At 38.3% G+C, this 24,795-nt stretch overlaps 1 protein-coding gene across 1 annotated transcript in view; it reads left to right on the top strand.

The window, feature by feature from the left end:
• Positions 1–24,795, top strand: part of Glys (glycogen [starch] synthase) — a 146,292-nt gene that overhangs the window by 67,798 nt on the left and 53,699 nt on the right. The window contains exons 6-7 of the mRNA XM_067135130.2: positions 3,912–4,174; positions 22,272–22,392. Coding sequence (XP_066991231.1) covers positions 3,912–4,174; positions 22,272–22,392 — 384 coding nt within the window. The remainder of the gene's footprint in view (positions 1–3,911; positions 4,175–22,271; positions 22,393–24,795) is intronic.

Here is a 24,795-nt window from a genome sequence, read left to right as displayed (position 1 = left end):
CTGAAGCCAAACTGATCTTCTCCCAACTCTGCTTCCAATTGTTTTTCCATTCTTCTGCAAACAATACATGTTAAAATTTTGCAGGCATGAGATACTAAACTAATGGTGCGATAGTTTTCACACCTGTCAGCACCGGCTTTCTTGGGAATAGGTATAACAACATTCTGCCGAAAATCGTCGGATGGGACTTCTCCTGTGTCATACATCTTACACACTATATGGAATAACCTTGCCATGCTGGTTTCTCCTAAGGCAGTCAGTAATTCAGAGGGAATGTCATCAATTCCAGCTGCCTTGTTTCTACTTAGGTCACTCACAGCTCTGTCAAACTCTGACCTCAAAATTAGGTCTCCCATTTCATCAGCATCAACAGCCTCTTGTTCCAGAACCAAATTCTTTACATCTTCACCTTGATACAGTTGCTGGATATGTTCCTGCCATCTTTCTGCTTTGTCTTCTTTCCCTAGAAGTGGCTTTCTTTCTGAGCTCTTAATATTCATACACCTAGATTTCCTTTCTCCAAAGGTTTCTTTGATTTTCCTGTATGCAGCATCTGCCTTTCCTAGGACCATACAACCTTAGACATCCTTGCACTTCTCCTTCAGCCAGTCTTCCTTAGCTACCTTGCACTTTCTATCCACTTCATTCTTTAATCGCCTGCATTCTTTTCTGCCCTCTTCATTTCTAGCATTCTTGTATTTTCGTCGTTCATCAATCAGATCTAGTATCTGCTGAGTTATCCACTGATTCTTAGTTGATCTTTTCTTCCTTCCTACCATTTCTTCAGCAGCCCTGCGGACTTCATTTTTCATGACTATCCACTCTTCCTCTATTGTGTTTCCTTCAGCCTTTTCATTTAGTCCTTTTGCAACATTTTCCTTGAAACAATCCCTCACACTCTTTTCTTTCAACTTTTCTAGATCCCATCTTTTTGCATTCTTTCCTTTCTTCAATTTCTTCAGCTTCAGATGGCATTTCATCACCAGCAAGTTGTGGTCCACGTCTGCTCCTGGGAAAGTTTTGCAATCCAACACCTGGTTTCTGAATCTCTGTCTAATCATAATGAAGTCTATTTGATACCTTCCAGTGTCTCCAGGTCTCATCCACGTATAAAGCCGTCATTTGTGGTGTTTGAATCAAGTATTGGCAAGGACTAAATTATGATCAGTGCAGAATTCAACCAGCCGACTTCCTCTTTCGTTCTTTTGTCCCAATCCAAATTCTCCTACTGTATTACCTTCTCTTCCTTGGCCTACGACTGCATTCCATTCTCCCATCACAATTAGATTCTCGTCACCTTTTACATATTGTATTAAATCTTCTACCTCTTCATATATTCTTTCGATTTCCTCATCATCCGCTGAGCTAGTAGGCATATAGACCTGCACTATTGTGGTGGGCATTGGTTTGGTGTCTATCTTGACGACAGTAATTCTTTCACTATGCTGGTCGTAGTAGCTTACCCGCTGCCCTATTTTCTTATTCATTATTAAACCAACTCCTGCATTTCCTCTGTTTGATTTTGTGTTGATAATTCGGTAGTCGCCTGACCAAAAATCCTGTTCTTCCTGCCAACGTACTTCACTTATACCAACTACATTTAACTTTAGTCTATCCATCTCCCTTTTCAGATTCTCTAATCTACCACAACGATTCAAACTTCTCACATTCCACGCTCCGACTCTCAGAATGTCAGTATGCATCTTCCTGATGATCGCCCCCTGTCATGTAGTCTCCACCCGGAGATCCGAATGGAGGACTAGTTTACCTCCGGAATATTTTACCTGGGAGGAAGCCATCATCAGTACAGCATTCATACAGAGAGAGCTGCATGTCCTCGGGAGTTAGTTACGGCTGTAGTTTCCCTTTGCTTTCAGCCGTGTAGCAGTATCAGCGCAGCTAAGCCATGTTGAATATTATTACAAGGCCATATCGGTCAATCATCCAGACTGTCGCCCTTGCAACTTCCAAAAGGCTGCTAACCCCCTAATAATAATAATAATAATAATAATAATAATAATAATAACAAAAGAGAAGTTTATGAACATTCATTCTTGAATGTTTTCCTCAGTTTCACTGATTTCACTCTGCAGTTCACTTTCCTCCACAACAGTCTCTTTCTGTAATATGTGCTTAAGTGCATCTGCATTCTTTGGTTTGAAAAACTTGAGTAAAGAAAGATGATCATTTTTCTTTGTTAACTTCAAGCCAGGCCAAGGCAGTTCTTTGAAATTATTCAAGGTTATAAATTTCATTACTGGTTCCGTATTGAATTAAGATTACATATAATTTACAAAGTTTATTCCACCTACTCAATATGTTATTAACGGACTAGTTTCGACCCTATGTGGGTCATCATCAGCCTAACTGAGATATACTTATGGATTTGCCGAAGTCCTAAAACAAAATTACATTGTGGAAATAAAATTTAAAAGAATGAACTGTGTATGTGATGCGGTGATTTACATATAAAATGGTGGAGTGATGAAATGTTATAGATAAAATAATGTTGTACTGATGAGTGACAAATAAAATTTTCAGGATTTACGTCAATTACAATTAGACTATAAGAATAGTATCGCACAATTTTTACAATGATGATTAAAATAAAATTGCACTTTAAAAGTGTAATATGCCAGTTGAATGCAAAGTCCAGATACTTCTATTGAGTTCTAATTTCAAGTGCATCTTCAGGTAGAGAATTGAAAGTTGAACATTGGCACAGAGGGTGTCTGTCTTGCTTGAGATCCAATATTTCTGATACAGAAATTAAATGTAGATGAAACCATACGACTTTCTTATAATATAATGGATTCTTGCTGTGGTGTGAGAAAAATTCCCAATCCAAGTTGGAACCAATAGAACTTTGCACGCAATGTGAACAACCTGACCGATAGAGTGCAACCAAGGGCTGTTTTTTTTTTTCAGTGCTAAAATCACATTGCAAAGAAGAACGAAATGGTTGGTAGACAGCATTATAGGTAGCCAATACCGCAAGTGACCCTGAAGTTTGAAACATAAGCACCATATATTTCTGAATAGAGAATTTAGTGCTATTTGACTTAGGAACTTTGAGAAAAAAGAGGTTCTGAAGTTGAGCACCAGTCTTGTATAAGATGAACTGCCATCACAACCTCAAAAGGGGAAGGATTTTTTTGTGCTGTCTTCAGTATTGACAGATAAGCTTCAGTAGATTCAATATTTTTTTACTCTTTAGAGTACATTACCATAAAGCCCAACATTTCTGTCACATTGGCAATAGGAGTGACTATGGGGCAGAAACAAGTGTGTTATTCTAATCTTTCTGATATTTGTGGAACGTGTTCTGTTATTTGTGTAACCGAACACCACAAAACCTGATTAACTTTGTTACTTTATTTTACTTTGATTTCTGCCTCAATACTATCACAATACAGAGTGGGATACTATCTTTTACTGATTTGATACTTGAATAATAAAAATACAAGTGATTTTTATTCAGATATTCATTTTTTAATTTCAGTTTTGGTACATCAAAATTTTTAGTTCAGATTAAGCAGGTTTCTGGATTTTTGAGGTTTGAATTAGTGGAAATCTACTCTATTTTTAGAATTATTTCAGCTTTCTGTCATTGATTCTTTCAGTGTTAACTTCTTCATTGGGAAAAGTAGGGTGAGCAAAATACGAATTTGCCGTTTTAAATTATTCATTCTTGTGATACTATTAGCCAATGACCCTAGTATTGAAGTTGCAGCTTGGTAAAGCATGGATTAGTGTTGCTGCCTGGCCATGAGCGTAGGCTGTGTGGCCTGTACAACCCCCTGGGCACACAGGATCTCTTAATCTGCTCGCTCTGTACTTTTGTTTATATATGTATTACACATGCATTTTCTCCTTTAAGCATTTTTATTTGTTGTCTTTGTTTACTATAGTTCAGTGTGGATGAAGAGGCAGGCAAGCGGCAGATATATCACCGTTACTGCATGGAACGTGCTGCCTCTCACCTTTGCCACATCTTTACTACAGTATCGGAGATTACAGGTCTTGAAGCAGAACACTTACTGAGACGCAAACCAGACATTATTACACCCAATGGTCTTAATGTAAAAAAGTTTTCAGCGCTGCATGAATTTCAGAATCTTCATGCTGTTTCAAAGGAAAAAATCCATGAATTTGTACGAGGGCACTTCTATGGGTAAGTTTCATTTGTTTCTCTATTGTAAATTTAATGCACGGGTATTATCATAGTGCTTTGGGTGGTGTAAGTGACTGGTGAAATGAGAATTTCCTGTAACCTTTATTGAATAGGTTTTCTGTTTAACATGTCCCTGTTATCAAAGATAGCATTTTATTGCTCCAGTATTTGCTTTGAGTGTGCTACTATAGTGGTCATCAAACCTAAAACCTTTTGTCCTTGATACTCCTCCAAGCATTCAATGTCAGGAAGGTCATCAGGTAGAAAAGAACTCTCTACGAAGATTCATCTCGCTTCATACCAGACCCCGTAGAGAAACAGGCAAGATTTGGACACACTCTCTCTCTCTCTCTCTCTCTCTCTCTCTCTCTTTCTCCAGTATTAATGAATCAGAAGTTAACTGTGTTGTTGATTAATGGTATGGATTAAATATAAACAGAAATTATTTTTAAAAATTTATTGCATCAACCAAAAATTTCACCTATAGAGATCACTTTTCTACATAATGTCCTGCCTTCAATACACATTTTTTCCACCGGATTGGTAAGTTTTTGATGCTGTCCTGATAGGAAGAAGAGGGACATGTGCGGAGCCAGTTGCGCACGAAATCTTCTACATTTACATCATCACCGAACTGCTGTCCTCCTAGGTCTTGTTTGAGTGGTCCAAACAAATGGTAGTCATAGGGCGATAAATCTGGTCTGTTTGGAGGGTGTTCCAGAGGTGTGCAGGGAATTTCCTCCAGTTTTTCCTGCGTTAAAGCAGCATTATGTGGCCTTGCATTTTCATGGAGAAGAATGACGTTTTGGATCGTTTGCTGGTGTCTCTTGTTGCGATACGCATCTTTTGCTTCATCCAAAAGGTGATGGTAATGGGCTACATTAATTGTCCTTTGTTCATGAAGAAAATCCACCAGCAAAACGCCCGCAGAGTCCCAGAAAACGGTTGCAAGCACCTTCGCAGCAGATGGGCGGTTTGGCCTTGACCATACCTGCTTCTTCTCTTCGCTGCCACTCCATGCTTGCTTAATTTGACTCTGGGGTGTAATGATGCACCCAAGTTTCATCACAAGTCACAATACAACTCAAGAAATCGTCTCCTTCCTCCTCGTAGCGACGCAGGTGTCCCTGAAAATCTTCCTGTCGGAAAGTTTTTTTCCCCTGGAGATGAGGAACCCACCTGGCAGACAATTTTCTGAAATGAAGTTCACCTCGGATGATGGTTTGAACACTTCCATAACTTATTTCTGTGGCTAAAAGAACTTGCAAAATTTATTCACTGATCTTCACCAATAATGTCACGAATGGCAACAATGTTGTCTGCAGTAATGCTTGTCCGTGGTCTCCTTTCATAAGGTTCATTTTCCACAGCTTCTCTTCCTGCCATAAATTTTTTTAGCCCGCTCATACACTCAACTCTGTGAAAGTGTTTCTTCCCCAAACTGTGCGCAGAGCCGTCTCAAAATTTCGGAAAGTTTGGTGCCCTCTTTTGCGAGAAATTTGATATGATGCGATGCACAACAGACGTGTACACCTCTTGCTCATTCATGGCATACTGAAGCAGCCCAGCTCTCCACCATCATTCGCGCGCGCAAACCCCTTCTCCAGACACCCCGACCAACATCCTTGCAAAGTCCCGCCTCAGAATTATTACTGACAGCAGCGGTACATTCAAATTCCCGTTTATATTTAATCCGGCTGCGTATAAGGAGAATGGAAAACTACCAATATAGAGAACAGTTCTACGAGGGGTCTGGTAAAATCCCCATTTTTTTTAAAATCTTCAGTAGTTTATTTCTTGCAATCTCTTAAATATTAAGAGAAAGCTAAGACATGAGGATCAAATGTCCTCATAACACGTGTTATGTTTCTCCAGTCAGCATTACAGGATTTGTAAATGAGCAACTAGTGTTTCTCATTGTATATCCTTCCTTATCTTGTGACAAAATTATCAGTTATCTCTGTTTATGGCAAAGTACAGAACAGTGGCCCACCATGCAACACTCGGAGTATTACGCAACCCAGTCCGTCCATGTCCAACGTTGCCTTGACATGGCCACTTCCTAGCTTTGGAGCCAACTGCACTGACACCAGCATTCCAGTTGGTTGCATTCTAACATTTATCTGCTTGCATACAAAACATACAAAATAATTGGATGCCGTTATGCATCAGTAGACTAAGCGCCATTTGACTAAAATTGAGATTTTAGCGCCATCTTGTAGAGGAAGGCTTGGACTATTTATAAAAAATTCCCCACTGCATTACAAGAGGCCGTTAGTTGTTAGTAAACAGAAAACCTAAGCGACAAAGCGGGAATCAGTAAAAATGTATATTGCATCAGTAGACTATGCGACGTTCCAGTTTGCATCATTGGACCAAGCGCCATATTCCTCACATTGCGTGCGGATGACAGCGAGTGAGCCCGTGTTTTCGATAGTGCTGACATTTTTACGTGGTGATACATTGAGTGGTTTATCAAGTGACAAAGTTCAGCGATGTATCAAGTACTTCCAAAAGTAAGGAGAAGGACAATACTACTAATGCAGCTTGCTAAGAAGGTTGCGTGTGAGAATCATTCTCTAGAAGTTGATGGTGAATCTCAGGAAGTAAATCTAAATAAGTCAAGACAGGGACGACCACGGGAAAGTAGAGTTCCCTTTCACCAGGCATTAATACCTTTTTGGCCAAAAGGAAAACGTATTATCTCTGAAGCCAAACTAAGAGACTTTGGTTCGCTGATGCACCTAATACCTGCAGATGCCAAACAATGTTACCAGAATCTTCAAGCAGATTCTGACATCGTGGATGACGTAGATAGGTTTAATGGAGATCCTGATTTCGAGATTGAATGAACTGAGAGCAACAGTCTTATTACCTGTCCAGTGATTTGTGTGTATTTATGGGAGAAAATATCTTTAATCACATTTTCTGTCTCAAGCAAAACAAAACAAGGCTCAAAAATATCACGTCAATACTGTACTCTCAGAATATAATAGGCCTATCGTGAATAAAATCCATTGAAAAATTGTACAGGCTACAATGGCTCATGTCTTACCAATGTATTTGACTCGGATAAGTTGAAATTCCTCAAATCAGTAAGTCGTTATAGTAACGACTTTAGAGAATAGCTTCCCTTCTAGAATTTCTCCATCTAAAACTTGAATAATGTACCGGAGTTGTGGCGCAGCTCGTGGTGGATCAAGCACTTAGCGGGCCTTTTCAGACAGTAGGAGATTCAGATTTTAATCATGGCTGCCGGCACGTTATATTTTTTGAAGTTTTACTCAGTAGATACTCGACAGTTGGGGGTTATTGGTGTAGCATCATGATACATTATTCGCACTTGAGAAAAACCTTAAATTGCATCAGTAGACTAAGTGCCATTTCTTGAAGAAAATCTATGTAGTGCGAGTATAAAAATATTGAAATTTGGTGAGAAGGTACAATCTATTATCCTACAACACCAGTAATACCATATTTAGCAAAATTATGTTCGCTCGAATTTACACATAGAACCAAATTTAAACGCGAATTTCTCGCAACCAACTTTTGGCGCTTGGTCTAGTGATGCATAACGGCATCCAATTTATTGATGACTGATCTGGGCGTTTAAGTCTTTGAATTTGTACACTCACTTCATTACTTTTTTTAATAAATTGTTAGCAAAATCTTCATCATCGTCCTCTTTCTGGTTCACACGAATAACACATGACGTTAGTCATAAACTGAAATTAAGATAAACAGTAAGAATGAATTTCTTGTCCAGAATTTATTAAATCAATAAGGATAATCTCCCTAACCTGACACTCAAATTAACACCGTAAACAGTGTCTAAATTACTGTATTTTACACATCCCTTTTATGGCTTAATCCTGCTCATTAGAGTTCAGTGTGTGTTCATAATGCTTAATCAAAACATTGCCTTAATCTGCAATAAGCTTGCCATAGTTATACTCATTTGACAACTGAGCGAGTGGCTGCATGGGTTGGGTCACGTAGCTGTCAGGTTGCATTCGGGAAACAATGGGTTCAAACCCCACTGTTAGCAGCTTTGAAGATCGTTTTCTGTGGTTTTCCATTTTCACACCAGGCAAATGCTGGGTTGTACATTAATTAAGGCCACAGTACCTTCCTTCCCGATCCTAGCTCTTTCCTATACCAACGTCGCCAGAAGACCTATCTGTGTCAGTGCGACATACAGGAAATTAAAAGTGATTAATTTCATTTTGACTGTATTGAAATTCATTGTTAAATGTTAAACAATTAATTTATTGGAGCTACCTATTCAATACTAGATAAGTCTTTAGGACTATAACACTGTCATTATACTGTATTAAGTTTGAGTATGGTACATGTTTCGCCTGTCATTGCCATCATCAGCCATGGAATCTATCTCCAAGTCAGAGCTCTGAGTGGGTGCTATACTAGGATTATTCATAAATCAGTATTTTTTATATAACAGTTTGCACTGAAGTACAAGACATTAGGTCATATTGGAGTGAAAAAGCTGTTCATCTCTTAAAGTTCTAATGTGACATCCAACTCATGTTCACATCCATGGAAATAATGTTAACTGTCAACTCTCATAATGCCGGTAATGAGAACGGCATGACACAAATGGGTTTAAAACATCTGTACATTTTTACAACCTATTAGGAGATTAACATGTACTAGAACTATTCTGAAAAATTATATTTTACACAATTTACACTAATATGTATAACATATGGTACAATTTGGAAATGAATTGGTCGATCTTGTCTTGAAAGTTCAATGGGACGTCCTACTCATTTCCACATCGAATGGAGATAATGCCGATACTGAGATGGCAATTGTAGTTTATTGGAATCATAACATTTAAACATCTTTTAACATTTGCAGGAGATCAAATACATTCAGCTTATAACTTATGGTTTTTGGGATGGCCTAAATATTCTATAGTTTATACGGAGATGTGATAATCCGTTATTTAATGAAACTCGATCAAGCTCTCTATCAGCATTCTTGCCATCCAACTGGTACTCCACTTTAATATTGATTCTCATTCTTCAAGGAAGTGATGTTGATCTGTAGAATATTTAGGCCATCCCAAAAACCATATAAGCTGAATGTGTTTGATCTCCTACAAATGTAAAAAGAAATGTTTAAATGTTATTATTCCAATAGACTACAATTGCCATCTCAGTATTGGCATTATCTCCATTCAACGTGGACATGAGTAGGATGTCCCATTGGAACTTCAAGACAAGATCGACCAATTCATTTCCAAATTGTACCATATGTTATATATATATTAGCGTAAATTGTGTAAAAAATAGTTTTTCACAATAGTTCTAGTACATGTTAATCTCCTAATAGGTTGTAAAAATGTACAGATGTTTTAAACCCACTTGTGTCATGCCGTTCTCATTACCGGCATTATGAGAGTTGACAGTTAATATTATTTCCATGGATGTGAACATGAGTTGGACGTCACATTTAAACTTTAAGACATGAACGGCTTTTTCATTCCAATGTGACCTAATGTCTTGTACTTCAGTGCAAATTGTTATATTAAAAATATTGATTTATGAATAATTCTAGTATAGCATCCACTCAGAGCTCTGACTGGGAGATAGATTTCATGGTTGATGATGCCTGCAATGACAGGCGAAACATGTACCATACTCAAACTTAATAATATAATGACAGTGTTATAGTCCTAAAGAATTATCTAGTATTGAATAGGTGGTTCCAATAAATTAATTGTTTAACATTTAATAGTAAAGAAAATTGTAAAAAATTAAAATTAAAAAAAAAAAAAGAAAAGAAAAAAAAAAAAGAAGACGCCTCATTGACACAAACTAAGATTGATTCAAACATGTGTCACTTTAATCCTCAAATTCAATAATTTAATCCTCCATAGTCATGATTCCGATGTAGATCCTTCTCCTACATGATCTCTAAATTAATTTCAAGCTGATACACAAGTATTTACAACTTAATTATTTATACAACTTTCTCTTACCATTCTTCTTTGAAACTCATTCTTGAGCCTGCACTGAAATTGACTTAATCATCATTCGTTACATTTAGATGTTAGGCCCCTTTAAACAACAAGAATCATCTTTAATTATTTTTGATACTCTATCGTCATTTATTTGGTTTATAATGTCATTATTTTTTTCTTTTTTACAACGTTGTCACCAAATAAGGAGTGCAATTTAACTTATTTAACAGATGAAATTTCTTTCTTCTCTTCCCAGAATCTCTTCATCCTCTCACTGTGTTTTTCCTTCCGTTCTTGCATCCATGCAGTTGTGGTTCTTATCTTGGGTTTTTCAGCAAAATAATGTTTGTTCACCAACGTTCTAAAGCTAGGCCTGTTCCATATAATTTCAGCTGTTATGCTGATTTCTTGAAGGTCTTTTTAATTTCAGTTACTCAATTATTCTAGACTTTTTGTGAGGCCTAATTATCTTTTTAGTAAGTCTTTCATTATCCATTCTTTGAATATGACCATAAAATTTCAGTCATCTTTTTCTAATAGAGTAATATTTTCTCAGAATGCTGTTATAATTTAGGAGACCTTTTCATCCACACTCCTTCCTAAGGATTTTACTTTCTTATTTTTCTTGATTACCGGTATTAAAATCAATCAAAGGCATTTATGTTGACAATTGGGCTTCAGTGAGAATTGATGGTAGAATGAGTTCTTGGTTCAGGGTACTTACAGGAGTTAGACAAGGCTGTGATCTTTCACCTTTGCTGTTTGTAGTTTTCATGGATCATCTGCTGAAAGGTATAAAATGGCAGGGAAGGATTCAGTTAGGTGGAAATGTAGTAAGCAGTTTGACCTATGCTGACGACTTGGTCTTAATGGCAGACTGTGCCGAAAGCCTGCAGTCTAATATCTTGGAACTTGAAAATAGGTGCAATGAGTATGGTATGAAAATTAGCCTCTCGAAGACTAAATTGATGTCAGTAGGTAAGAAATTCAACAGAATTGAATGTCAGATTGGTGATACAAAGCTAGAACAGGTCGATAATTTCAAGTATTTAGGTTGTGTGTTCTCCCAGGATGGTAATATAGTAAGTGAGATGGAATCAAGGTGTAGTAAAGCTAATGCAGTGAGCTCGCAGTTGTGATCAGCAGTATTCTGTAAGAAGGAAGTCAGCTCCCAGACGAAACTATCTTTACATTGGTCTGTTTTCAGACCAACTTTGCTTTACGGGAGCGAAAGCTGGGTGGACTCAGGATATCTTATTCATAAGTTAGAAGTAACAGACATGAAAGTAGCAAGAATGATTGCTGGTACAAACATGTGGGAACAATGGCAGGAGGGTACTCGGAATGAGGAGATAAAGGCTAATTTAGGAATGAACTCGATGGATGAAGCTGTACGCATAAACCGGCTTCGGTGGTGGGGTCATGTGTGACGAATGGAGGAGGATAGGTTACCTAGGAGACTCTGTTATGGAGGGTAAGAGAAGTAGAGGGAGACCAAGACGATGATGGTTAGACTCGGTTTCTAACGATTTAAAGATAAGAGGTATAGAACTAAATGAGGCCACAACACTAGTTGCAAATCGAGGATTGTGGCGACGTTTAGTAAATTCTCAGAGGCTTGCAGACTGAACGCTGAAAGGCATAAGAGTATAATGATTATGTATGTATGTATGTATGTATTTTTCTGAAGTTTTAGTTAGTAATCTGCCTCCAATAATCAAGGTTTCTGATCCGTATAATGCTTCAGGCTTGATTATGTTATAATGTTTCAATTTAGTTTTCCAGGAGATTGATTTCTTGTTCTACCTGTACCATGTGATTCTATAAGCTTTTTTGTAATTTAGGAATTTTCTCTCTGTTTGCTTTGTGATTTAATCCAGATGGTTGGATGATTTCCCCATAGTATTTGAAATTACAGTAGAAGTCTGCAATAGCGAGTACGGCATATAACGAGAACTCCGTTATAGCGACAACGTCTTTCTGTCCCTTCAAAGTTCCTATATTAAACTGTGTGTCATCCTTCGGTTACAGCGAGAGACCTATCACTGACTCATCCTTTATTACGAGTGATTAAGCGCGCACGATTTTTTTCCGTACCCGATATTTATGCACCCCACAATTATATTGCATGCGATCGATTACCTTCAGTATCCTTTCCTCCCTACGTCCACTAGGGAGTTTTCTCGTCGATATTCGAAGGCGTTGTCAGAGTCGATTACTAATACCCGTCGACTACTGTTCCGTAAAGAAAATTCGAAATGAAAGAGGACAATTTCGTAATAAATGCGTAAGTAACGTGTCCGATAACGGTTGTTAACTCGTTAAAAGTAAAGGCTGACTAAATGACCACTTAATTTTAAGGCCAAATACTGCAATTTAGTAAGAATGGGATACACCTCGAGATATGGTAGAGTGCATAATTTATTTGAGAAGTTAGTTTATATTTTCTTGTGTCTGGATAAATTACGGAAAAGCTATTATGAACATTTATAGGAAGAAGGTTATTTCTCTACTGGCGCTTGAACTGTGTTTTCATCATACGTATAATACGAATAAGTTAGGATAGGTGACGCTGTTTGAATAAGGAAACTGAAACGTTTGCTACAAAAAGCGATCGATCATCTTTGGTACGGTATAGTTTTCTCACCATGTGCATTTGCGAGCTCTCTCATCGACATTCGAAGGCAATGTTGGAGTAGATTAGTAATTCCCGTCGACTGCTATTCTCTAAAAAAAAGAAAATTCAAAATGAAAGAGGATAACGCGTTTTCATAATAAATGCGTAAATAACGTGGCCGATAGCAGATGTTAACTCATTAAAAATAAAGACTGGGGTAAACGATCTCTTAATTTTAATGTTACATACGGAAATTAAGTAAGAATGTGATACACCTCAAGATATGGCAGAGTACATCACTCATTTCAGATGATAGTTCATATCTTCTCGCGTCTAGTTAAATTTTGGAAAGGCTATTTACATATAAATTTTTTTTTTTTTTTTTTTGCTATGGGCTTTACGTCGCACCGACACAGAAAGGTCTTATGGCGACAATGGGATAGGAAAGGCCTAGGAGTTGGAAGGAAGCGGCCGTGGCCTTAATTAAGGTACAGCCCCAGCATTTGCCTGGTGTGAAAATGGGAAACCATGGAAAACCATTTTCATGGCTGCCGATAGTGGGATTCGAACCTACTATCTCCCGGATGCAAGCTCACAGCCGCGCGCCTCTACGCGCACGGCCAACTCGCCCGGTATTTTTAGCGAGGAGGTTATCATTTCTCTACATGTGTTCCAAATATGTTTTCATTATACATATACGGTCAGGTTAGGTGACGCCGTTTGAAGAAGAAATCTGAAGTGTTTGCCACAGAAACCTCTGGAGTGATACCGTATTTCTCCAAACCCAAGACGACGTTTTTTCTCTCAGAATCTCGTGCGAAAACTCAAGGGTTGTCTTGTATTCGAGGCCTAACAGTAAGTTAATGGATACCACTGGCAACTACCATGGTAACTGCACTGCTTCTTTTCACCCCCACACACGCACGCACACACACACAAAACTCATTGACAATTAACCACCGCCTTTTTATTATACATCGCTAGCCCCGACAACTGGTTGTACAGTGCCTGTGTGTAACGTCACTGGATCTCGGGAAATAGTGAAGAGAGAATGACGTTCTATTAGCCTCTACAAAAACGTTTCTCAAATCTGCAGAATGGCATCAAAACATGGGAGCCTTCGAATTCTTAGACAGGCCGGCTACTCAGTGGCAGAGTTATAATGAGTCTATTGTACTTGATGCTTAGTAAAATTAAGTTTTATAGACAGCAGGAATATTTTCGTGATGAATAGTCGTATTGTAAAGATACGTGGAAAAGGTATTGCCGGCAAATTTTCAACGGGTTCTCGTCGATATTATGATACCAATTTTAAGTTAATGGTTATTAAACACTCAGAAATGTAAAGTAATTGTGCAGCCGCAAGAAAATATGGCATAGGCCTAACTAAAGCCAATATTTGGCGTTAGCGTGAAGACAAGGAGCTTAAAAAAATGCGTACCGTACTGTACAAAAAATGTATTCAGTGGTCCGCAACAAGGACGCTTTAAAGAAGTCGAAGTTGAAATTGTGAGGTATGTGCACAAAAATCGTAAGGGCGGAATGTGGCGCAAAAACTCGTTCGTTGAGTTTCATCGTCCGCGATTAGGCCTATACATCGCTAGGCGGCAAGCGAGACATGCGTGCAGCGGTAGCCGGTTATATCTGACGCTGAGTAAAAGTAACGGTTTTATAAACAGCAAGAATAATTTCCTGATGGATCGTTGTATTGTAGAGCCGCATGGAATGGGTATTGCCGGCAAATTTTCAACTGGTTCTCTTCGGTATTATTATGCCAGTTATAAGTTAGTTGTCGTTAAACCCGCGGAAATAAAGAATAATTGTGCAGCCACAAAAAAAAAATTACGGCATGACGATAGCCAATGTTCGGCGTCTAAAGATAGTCTGAAATGCGTAGGCCTACTGTACAACAAAGGCATTCATATGATTTTACAAAATACTTTTTGAGCCTGATTTTAATATTTTGAAGGAAAAATTGGGTTCGTCTTGGACTCTTAGAAATACAGTACTATATTTTTTCAGAATGAAATTAAACATACACTTCCACATAGTATCGGATTTCGAAAAATAACAAGTAAGCCGTAGTGTGTATCATCTGCGCAAATGCAAGTTTTGAACAAACTGATTGCCGTTTCATACCGAATTTTAATGTGTATGGGTTTTTCCGATGATATAGATGTTGATTCCCATACGGAATCTGAAATATTTGTTCCGAATGAGTAAATTTATAATACCAATATAAATGGTCCGTTATTGGACATTATAAATTTTCCAGCTAACTCATTCCTGGTTGCCAGCGTTTCGCCCCCATGTGCTAGGCTGGGCTCATCAGTTGGTACCTAGCACACCTACCAAGACGCTGGCTAGTGCATACCGGGGAGGCCACTGCGTAGGCTAATTGCAGCCACCAGCAGTGCCAATGCACTATGAGACATTTTGTCTCATTATCAAAAATTGATGCCTGCTTGGCCATCAGATGATATAGATGTTGATTCCCATAGGGAATCTGAAATATTTGTTCTGAATGAGTAAATTTATAATACCATCATAGTGCATTGGCACTGCCGGTGGCTGCAATTAGCCTACGCAGTGGCCTCCCCGGTATGCACTAGCCAGCGTCTTGGTAGGTGTGCTAGGTACCAACTGATGAGCCCAGCCTAGCACATGAGGGTGAAACGCTGGCAACCAGGAATGAGTTAGCGAGAAAATTTATAATGTCCAATAACGGACTATTTATATTGGGTTTTTCTGACTTTTGTACAAAAATTGGATATAACGATAATCCGCTATAGCGAGTAAATTTTTCGCTGTTATAAATTCTCACTATTACGAACTTCTACTGTATTTACCTGAGGGATTTTGCCACACTGAGTTACCAGAGGTTGTTTGTGTAAGTATCATCATTTATTATTAGGATACATTTATTTTCCTCATTTATTCCTATTTTATTTCAATCTGTTTATTTTCATAACATTTGGTCGAGTTTTGATGCATTATGTTAGTGTACTTCTCCCCTGAGAATATATGGCGATCACTGCACAAATGTCCCATCTTTAACTCATCGAAAGATTATTTTACTTTAAATTCATAATCAAAAATTCAAAAAGTATTCCTTTCCACGTCATTAGAAATCCTAACTTTCAATGATGACATAATTCTTCCACTGTGACAAACACTTGAAGATCAGAATAAACATTACATAGCAAGTATTACATCGTGCAACAAGACAGAAATGCACATCAGCCCATCCGGACGGACGGACGGACGTCCATAACCCACACAAAGCACACACAAGGCACGTTATAACGTTATAATCTGGTTTATACACTTCCTAACCTTATTTTTTAAATGCTGATATTTATTTAATCACGACCTTAGTTTATCTTACACCTTGTAATAGGTGGATATTAAAAAAATAACACTTGTAACATATCTGGTTTATCTGCCGAAAACCTTATCGCAATCGATACCTCTTGAATATTAGCCTTGTGATCGATTGGGTTAGGAATCACTTCATAGCACTAACAAGTAATGTCAACGTCGCCTCTCATAAATGTGAAATTACTTTGCAGAAAATCAACTGGAAATTCACTCCTACAAATCTCTCAAATGTTAATCTGGATTTACACATCCCTTAAAATTACTTAAATGCATGTTGAGTGTACTGTAGAATGATTATTATATTTCTTTATCACAGGTTACATTCATATCGTAACACGTGCTCATTAACTCGTGGGAGAGCACGTAGAATGTTTGGACGTCAGGGGTCACTCACAAAGTTTTCCTCCACGATAATGTATTTTGGCAGTTATTGGTTTGTTACTCGCTCAGTGGAATGTTGGTGATGGCACTCGGTTAGTTCCTTGTTTGGCCTTGAATCACTTGGTCACATGGTAAGGTTCTCCTCATTGTCAGCAAATCAAATATGCACTTGCTAGCATGTCACCTGGTTGAGGTTTCACTCCTGACCTTCGTATCAGCTGATACTCTCCACCTGACAGAATTAAATTTGTCTCATACACGGAACTCATATCCACAAAATTATGCCCTTATATTGACGGAGACAATACTTATGACCGGCCTGTCTCAACAAACACCAGGAGATTTATTTACATACATGATATACCTAGCTATAGCTACTCAAGGTCAAAGCTTCACAGAGGTTGAATCTATTTTAACAATGGCTGTTGACCTGTTTCACTGCTATGAAACCAACTGCCTCAAGCCTGACTTGACCATAACAAATGTGTGTGCATTACATCTGTGCAATATAGAAGCGAAGAGAAAGCTCAATGTTATATAGAAAGGGGAAAGACTGTGACAATGCTCATCTCCCAGATACCTCAGTATCATCTTGAATCCTTTGTCCTTCAGGCAAGACTGCCTTAATACAAAGGGCAGGGATTTGTGGTAGAAACAACATCCTATGCACACTGACAAGCTGTACCTGTGGAGTCCAGCCAGGTACTCTGCAGACAACTGCTCTGGGTCTGAGCATTATAGCTACAGAATATGCAGCTCTGTTATGAGAGACTTTAGCTCATACAGAACACGTTGTTGTGCATGTTAATGAAACGACACACATATCTCTGGGTGGCTTAAACCAACACCTACTCGCAAACTGTTTCTGCTGTGTGAAAATGCTCCACTTGAGATAAAAAGGCAAGTGAACACAGAGGCTGAAAGCAAGAAGGCCCTTGCCAACCATTACACGGCCACCACCCATCAGATTACTTGTCTAAGATCAAGGAGGAGTTTCCTTTGAAGATCATGAGCCCTCCAGTGCCCCAAGAAACTAGCTGCACCATTAACTGGAAGGCTGTAACTACAAACGTGCAGTTAGACATCAAAGAAAAACTTGTCTCTGCGAAAGACCTCCCTTATCGAGTACACTGCTGAGTTTTTGACAAATTTGATTTGACCTGGACATAGAAAGTAAGGAAGGCTGATTTACTAACATTAAGTGTGTGTTATTTTTATAACCAAGTTGGATGAAAATAAAACAGTCATAGCTTCGATGAAATGTGGCAATATATATATATAACATTACATATAACAAAGTTAGCAAAAGTCTTACTTCGTATTTTAATAGTTTAGTTGTAAATCATCCTTGAAAAAGTGATAAGTTTTTAATGTTATCTTCGTATTTACATTGCCCTTGAAGAAGGAATATAAGTTCACTTTTTTTTTTTTTTTAACATAACTTTAAATCTGTGGATTACACGTTACAGTATATTGCCATTTTTGACTAATTATTGTGTTTATATTCCTCCTTGCAAATAATCATAATTTCATTAGCTATCATAATATACTCAACATATGTATAATCATTAATCACTTCTTCGAGATATATCGGTCTTATCAGAACTTAACGTCGTAAGGTATAATTCAAAACATTGCACTTCATTGAGTCACTTGCTCTCTTATACTTCACACTTATCATAAATTTTACGAGATTATAACATCTACCTTAATTAAGAACCAATATTTAGCAAACTTAGCTCGTCATTCAGCAGGTATGGCAATTTTTTCGTAGCTCCCCGTGCTAAATCTCTGCTTCTCGGCTGGCTGGATCTATGGGTCAGCTGGAGTACTCTCCTTCATTAGGTCTGGTCAGCTGGCTGGCTACATATTCATCTCCAGGTCGGTCCACCTCGAAATTAGCAAGTCATGATTGTCATCTTCCTTGAACTAGTATTCACAGAAAATAATTCCAGTGAGTAAGAGTTCATTTTTGAGCTTCTTAAAATCAAAATATCTCGTCAGTACTCACGTATTTTGCTTGTTAATCTGATTTATGCCACATATTTTAACACTGTGTTCAGTGTATCTTTGATTTTATCTTTGCCTTATTTTTTAAAATAATTTTATACGATAATTCTGTTCTTGATGGCTTATGAATTTCTTAGTTTCGCTTCTCGGAACTGATTCTTGATTATTTTTCCGTCCTCCAAGCTCTATTTTTAATAAGTTTCGACGTGTCGTATTGTTCCTTGTCAGCCCAACTGGTGAACGTATTTAATTCAAATTTTGCTTATTTCACGCCGCGATTCCTCTCTTCTACGTTGTATGACGTGTATTATGCCGTGTCTTCTTTTTTAGAACGGGTAATATTTGTGTATTTCGTTTATCTCGGCAACTGTTCTTCCTTTCAGACGCAGCAGAAATGTTGTGTGTCCGCTCTATATCTCATCAAGTTAGTAACTGTAGTAATAATATATTATATTTTACTTGTTTCATTTCAAACAATTCACTTGATACTGTTCCGTTCTCTCCTCACAGCCTTTTAAAATTTGTGCATTCTTTACTAGGTACTGGCCTCCTGCAAACTTTAAACTTATGGTTCATTTCATAAAATTCTGGACTGTGTGGTCCATACCTCCACTTTGATGCCATTTTGGAACACGTCAGAAAATGCAATGGGCATACTAGAGACGAGGCAAAGATCAGAAACCTCGAACGATTATACCGAAACAAGAAACTAAATGTTAAAAGAACAGATACAGAAGAAAAGACCAAGGCATGGAATATATTCAGTCAGAAACTGGAGGAAGACAGCAGAGGCAAGAAGAAACTACTGTATAGTGTTATCAGAGGTAAAAGGAAACCAATGAATACCATAAAGGCACTTGAAGATGAAAATGGAAATCTGGTTAGGACAGAAAGTGACATGAGAGAAGTCCTGAAGAACCATTTCGACCACCTACTGAATAGACCCGTTCAGGAACAAAATACAGAAGCGGAAATCGAAGCCTACAATGAGGAACCTCCCATCACCTGGACAGAAACAGACAGCCTTAAAATGTATGCCTAAAGGAAAATATTAAGGTGCAGATGAAGTGAATGCAGACATGATAAAGGCAGCAGGTATCCAGGGTATACAATGGCTTCACAGAGTATTAAATGCCGTATGGACAGACAACAAAATACCTTCAGATTGGAGCAAGGGTGTTATAATTCCCTTGTTTAAGAAAGGCAGCAGGTGGAAATCCACCAACTGTAGAGGAATAACACTGCTGTCTCATGGGCTAAAAATTCTAGAGAAGGTCATAGAAAGAAGATTGAGAACCATCATTGAACCACAGTTAGAGGAGTAGCAATATGGATTCAGAAGTAACAGATCAACAGTGGATCTAATTTTTAGCACCCGCATGCTGATGGAGAAGTATTGGGAGAAAGGCAAGAACCTGGTCATTGTATTCCTGGATATAGAAAAGGCATATGATAATGTTATAAGAGACATGATCTGGGAGTGCTTGAGGAAAAGAAATGTGCCTGAAGGACTGGTAAGGAAACTTAAGATGTTGTACAGAGACTTTACTAGCTGTGTACAAATTGGGGAAGGTCGATCATCATGGTTTGAGACCAAGAGTGGAGTTCTGCAACGAAGTGCACTGTCCCCACTACTGTTCATCACTGTTATCCACAATATAATGAAGAACGTCAAGGAAAAGTTAAGTGAACTGAATGCAGTAGCCTTTGCTGATGATATCATGATTTGGGATGAAACAGAATAGGAAGTACAGATCAAACTCAATGTATGAAAATCCCAGTTGCAGGAATATAATCTCAACATTAACAAGACCGAGACAGTGGGGATGGCAGTCAACAGTGAAGAGCGTCCAGCAAGTTTAAAACTAGGAGACCACCAGCTAGAGTGTGTGGATAGTTTTCCTTGCCTTGGAAGTGCAATCTCCAGTGATAATTTGGTCAGAAAAGAAATTACAAACAGAGTGCAAAAGGGATCAGAAATTCTACTAACAAGTAAGAACACTTGTATGGGATGACATGATTCCAAAACCAGCCAAACTGATAGTGTTTAACAGCTATTTCATACCAATATTGACCTATGGTATTGAAGCGTGCACCCGCACAAAAGAGATTCATCAAGACTGCAAGCATCAGAGATGAAATTTCTTAGATCCACCATCCAGAAGACCAGGATAGACAAGTTAAGAAATGAGGAGGTGAGGAAAGAAGCTGGAATAAAGACATCCGTATTAGACTGAATTGGCACATCCAGACTATGGTGGTACGGGCATGTGATGAAGATGGAGACTACAAGAACAGCCAGAATAAATTTGGAAAGACAGCTGGGGGGGAGAAGACCTGCAGGAAGAACTAAAACCTGATGGATGGACATGATCAAGGTTGATCTAGTTATCGAAGGATGGACAGTGGATGATGACCTCCATGAAAAGTTCTATATAGACAAGAAAAAGTGGAAGATGCTCATTAACAGTACCCGGGAAACTGGAACTGTATAATGATGATGATGATGATATGCAACAGCCACGGAAAACAGTGTTTTACCTTAAGACCAAGATGTTTACGCCGAGCTGCAGTTGAGGACAGAACTTCGAAATGAGTAAGGTAAACTTATCACTTGAGTGGCTGTTGCATACAATATTTTATTCCATACTGTGGTGAATTTACTTATTTTAAATAAAATATTTTATTATTATTATGATTTTGACATGCTACCACTCTAATAATTCATGTTTAACGTGTCGCCACTCAAATCATGCATGAGCATGGAATCTGCGACCAACAGTCAATACAACAGTACGTGAACAAATTATAAGAATGGGAGAGCAAGTTCCGAAAATCGATACTTGGGAGGAAATTTGAACCAATAAGAGAAGCTGTTGGTAAGCGAACCGGCATTTAACCAATCAGATGCTTTTCAAATAAAAGTGTATGGAAAGTAGTTGCTGAGGTGTACAGAGGAATTTTCCATGTGCTTTTGAGTTTGGATAGAAGTCAAATTCATCATAGTATGGAATAAAGCGATTTATTCCACTCCTGTTTCAAAAATGTTTCTTCCACTTTTTGCACAGACCTTTTAGATGTACGTGTTCCTTCAGTCACTTTCCTTTTGGACAGCATTAATATAACAAAGAGGAATGCTGCTTTGTTTTTCATGAGTTTGACGATGTAATGTTTAGGCACTCTTAATTCAGACATTCTGCAACACCTTGCTCTCCGTGACACCTGATAATAGATCTCGTCTGAATCCACACAGCCTGCAAGCCGAGGACTCAGTGTACATAATTTACTCATATATAAGGATATTGTTAAGTATACAGTTGGCGATGCATACCGATCAAGACCATGTTATTAGCTGAGTCCTGATATCAGGGTTAGGCCACATGGAGCAACCCTTTAATGGGTCATGAAAACCCTATTTTATCTGTACTTGTTAGTGAAATTGGCAAGCTCTTCTTACTCTGCCTTTGGTTGCCAGGTGTGAATTTTCAATGTCTCTTTATGGTACAGCTGTAAAAGCTGCAAGCATTTCCATTTTTGTTATTAATTGCATAAACATCATGGATTTGCTAGCTAGGAGTATATACAATTATTCTTTCATTGGGGATTTTATCTGCTTTCTGCAATGTGGAAAAATATTGCAGGTTTTTCCTTTTTTGAAGTGACAGTTTGTATTCTGAATTTTAATATGTTGCCTTTCTGAATTTCTGTTTCAATTTCAGCCATTATGATTTTGACCTCGATAAGACTTTGTACTTTTTCATTGCTGGTCGATATGAGTTCGGAAATAAAGGAGCAGATATCTTCATTGAAGCCTTAGCAAGACTGAATCATTTTTTAAAAGTAAGTCACCTTATGCACAGATTTTAATGACTATCTAAGCACATTAGTCTCTGGAGGAATATACAGATGAATTTGGAACACTTTGTAAATCACTGCTATTGGGAAGAGTAATGTGTATGCCTATTTGAAAGGCATTTTTTAGAGAGTTAAGAACCAATGGTTTTCTCTTTATATAATTGATTACAAGAAGAAAGAAATATTTGCCTAAATGCTTTTTATGAATCTATGCATAAATGTAGAAATGATCAAATTTACCTGCCATTCCTTCCGTGAATGCTCTTTCAGCTGGGAATAATCTTCGCAAAAAATATTTTATTGCTTTAAGTTGACAAATTTCTACATCATCATTTAACCATCTCCAGTTTCCCAGGTGCAGTGCACGAGTGCTCTCCACTTATGTCCATGCAAGTACACTTCTTCATCTGCTTCTTTTTCTTCAACTTTACACAATTCCACTCCTCTTCCTTGCAGATCATCTTTTATTTGGGAGATCCATCATGTCCTTGGTCTGCCCCTAGGTTGCTTTCCATCCAGATCTTTGTCAAACCATTTTCCTGCTACCCTCTTCAGATCCATCCTCTTCAAGTGACCAAACCATCTCAATCTCGATGTCGCTAGAATTTCGTTGAGTGGTTTCACTTGGATGTCTTAATGGACCTGCTCATTCTGGATCTTATCTCATCTTGTTTTCTGCAGCATTGACTCAGGAATTTTCCGTTGATGGTGCAAGTTTCCAGACTGTATGTTGTTATTGGTACAAAGTAGGCCTGTTACAAGGTTTTCTTAGATATTAAAGGAATTAGTTTGTCCCAGAGGAGATTTTTGGCTTGATGGTACAAATCAGCTCCTTTCTGAATCCTGTTGGTAATTTTATCTGAGCAACAGCCATCTCGAGTTACAATGCTGCCAAGGTATTGGAACTGATCAACTTCTGCTACCTTCTTTCCATCCAAAATAATATTCATACTTCTTCTTTGCCTGCCAACCTTCATGGCTACCATCTTCATAGGGCTCATTTTTAGGCCAAATTCCTTAAATTGGTTTTTCCAGGCATTCATTTTCTATAGTATTTCATCCTCTGCGCAATCCTAAATCACCGCATCGTCTGTGGAAGTCAGTGCCTTGAAATCAGTACTGACACACTTTTGTTTCACCCTCTTTATGATTTTGTCCATTACAGAGATGACTAGCAGTTGCACCCCCTTAGAAGTAACAAACCAATCTGAATATCCACTCCCTATTTGGACACACTCTGACAGTGGGTATACAGCATTTTTACTTTTTTGATAAGAGAGTCTGGAATGTTTCTTCTTGATAGACAATCTCACATCTTGTCCCCAGGCACGCTGTCATAAGTCTTTCGAAATCCAAAAGGACAAAGATGTCTCTTCCTTTCTCCCAGTATTTCTCTATAATCATCCTAACATCAAAGATGAGGTCAGTGGTTGTTCCGAAAAGAAAATCCACAGCCAGTTTCCAGTCATTTGACCGGGTCAGGAATGGAATTAATGTAGCCCCCATCTAGCAGCGAGGATAGGAATTGTGCCGGCTGCCGAAGCCTGTTGCACTCCTCTGGGGCAGTGGTTAATGAATGACAAATGAAATGAAATGATATTGGAGAATGTTGCTGGAATGAAATATGACAAGGGAAAATCAGAGTACCCAGAGAAAAACCTGTCCTGCTTCCGCTTTGTCCAGCACAAATCTCTCATGGTGTGACCGGGATTTGAACCACGGAACCCGGCGGTGAGAGCCCGGTGCACTACCGTCTGAGCCACGGAGGCTCTAGTGGTTGTTCTGTCACCTGTAAATCCACATCATTCTTCTTCTAGCTGAGGTTCATTGATGTTCCTGAGCTGTTTATCAATAATTTTTACCATAATCCATGAGACAGGAAAGGGTTAGGATTGGGAAGGAAATGGCCATGGCCTTATTCAAGGTACAGTCCCAGCATTTGCCTGGTGTGGAAATGGGGAAACCACGGAAAACCCTGTTCAAGGCTGCCGATGGTTTCGAAGCCACCATTTCCCAAATGCAAGCTCACAGCCACGCAGCTCCAGCTCGATTGGTAAATGTAACTTTCTTCCAAGTTATAGTTCATTTTAATTACACATATACTACTACAGATACCATAGCAATAGGAGTTCTTAGACAGCAGTAACAGGAAAGCACCCTTTAGAAAATAATTACATTATCAATATTACATTATACTGCAATTGATGAATATCGTATTTGTTCCATATTGACTTTATCAAACAAAATAATCATTCCTTTGATTGGAATGTTTTATATTAATATTATTATTAATACTATTTCATTGAAAATGAAAATCACAGCCTGTTTCCAGTCATACGACCAGGTCAGGAAATGGAATGAATGAAACCCCCATCTGGCGGCGAGGAT

This window comes from Anabrus simplex, chromosome 1 (genome assembly GCF_040414725.1).
Source record: "Anabrus simplex isolate iqAnaSimp1 chromosome 1, ASM4041472v1, whole genome shotgun sequence".
Classification (NCBI taxonomy): domain Eukaryota; kingdom Metazoa; phylum Arthropoda; class Insecta; order Orthoptera; family Tettigoniidae; genus Anabrus; species Anabrus simplex.
The sequence above is the reverse complement of the archived record's forward strand: the minus strand, read 5'-3'. Positions and strand labels throughout refer to the sequence as shown.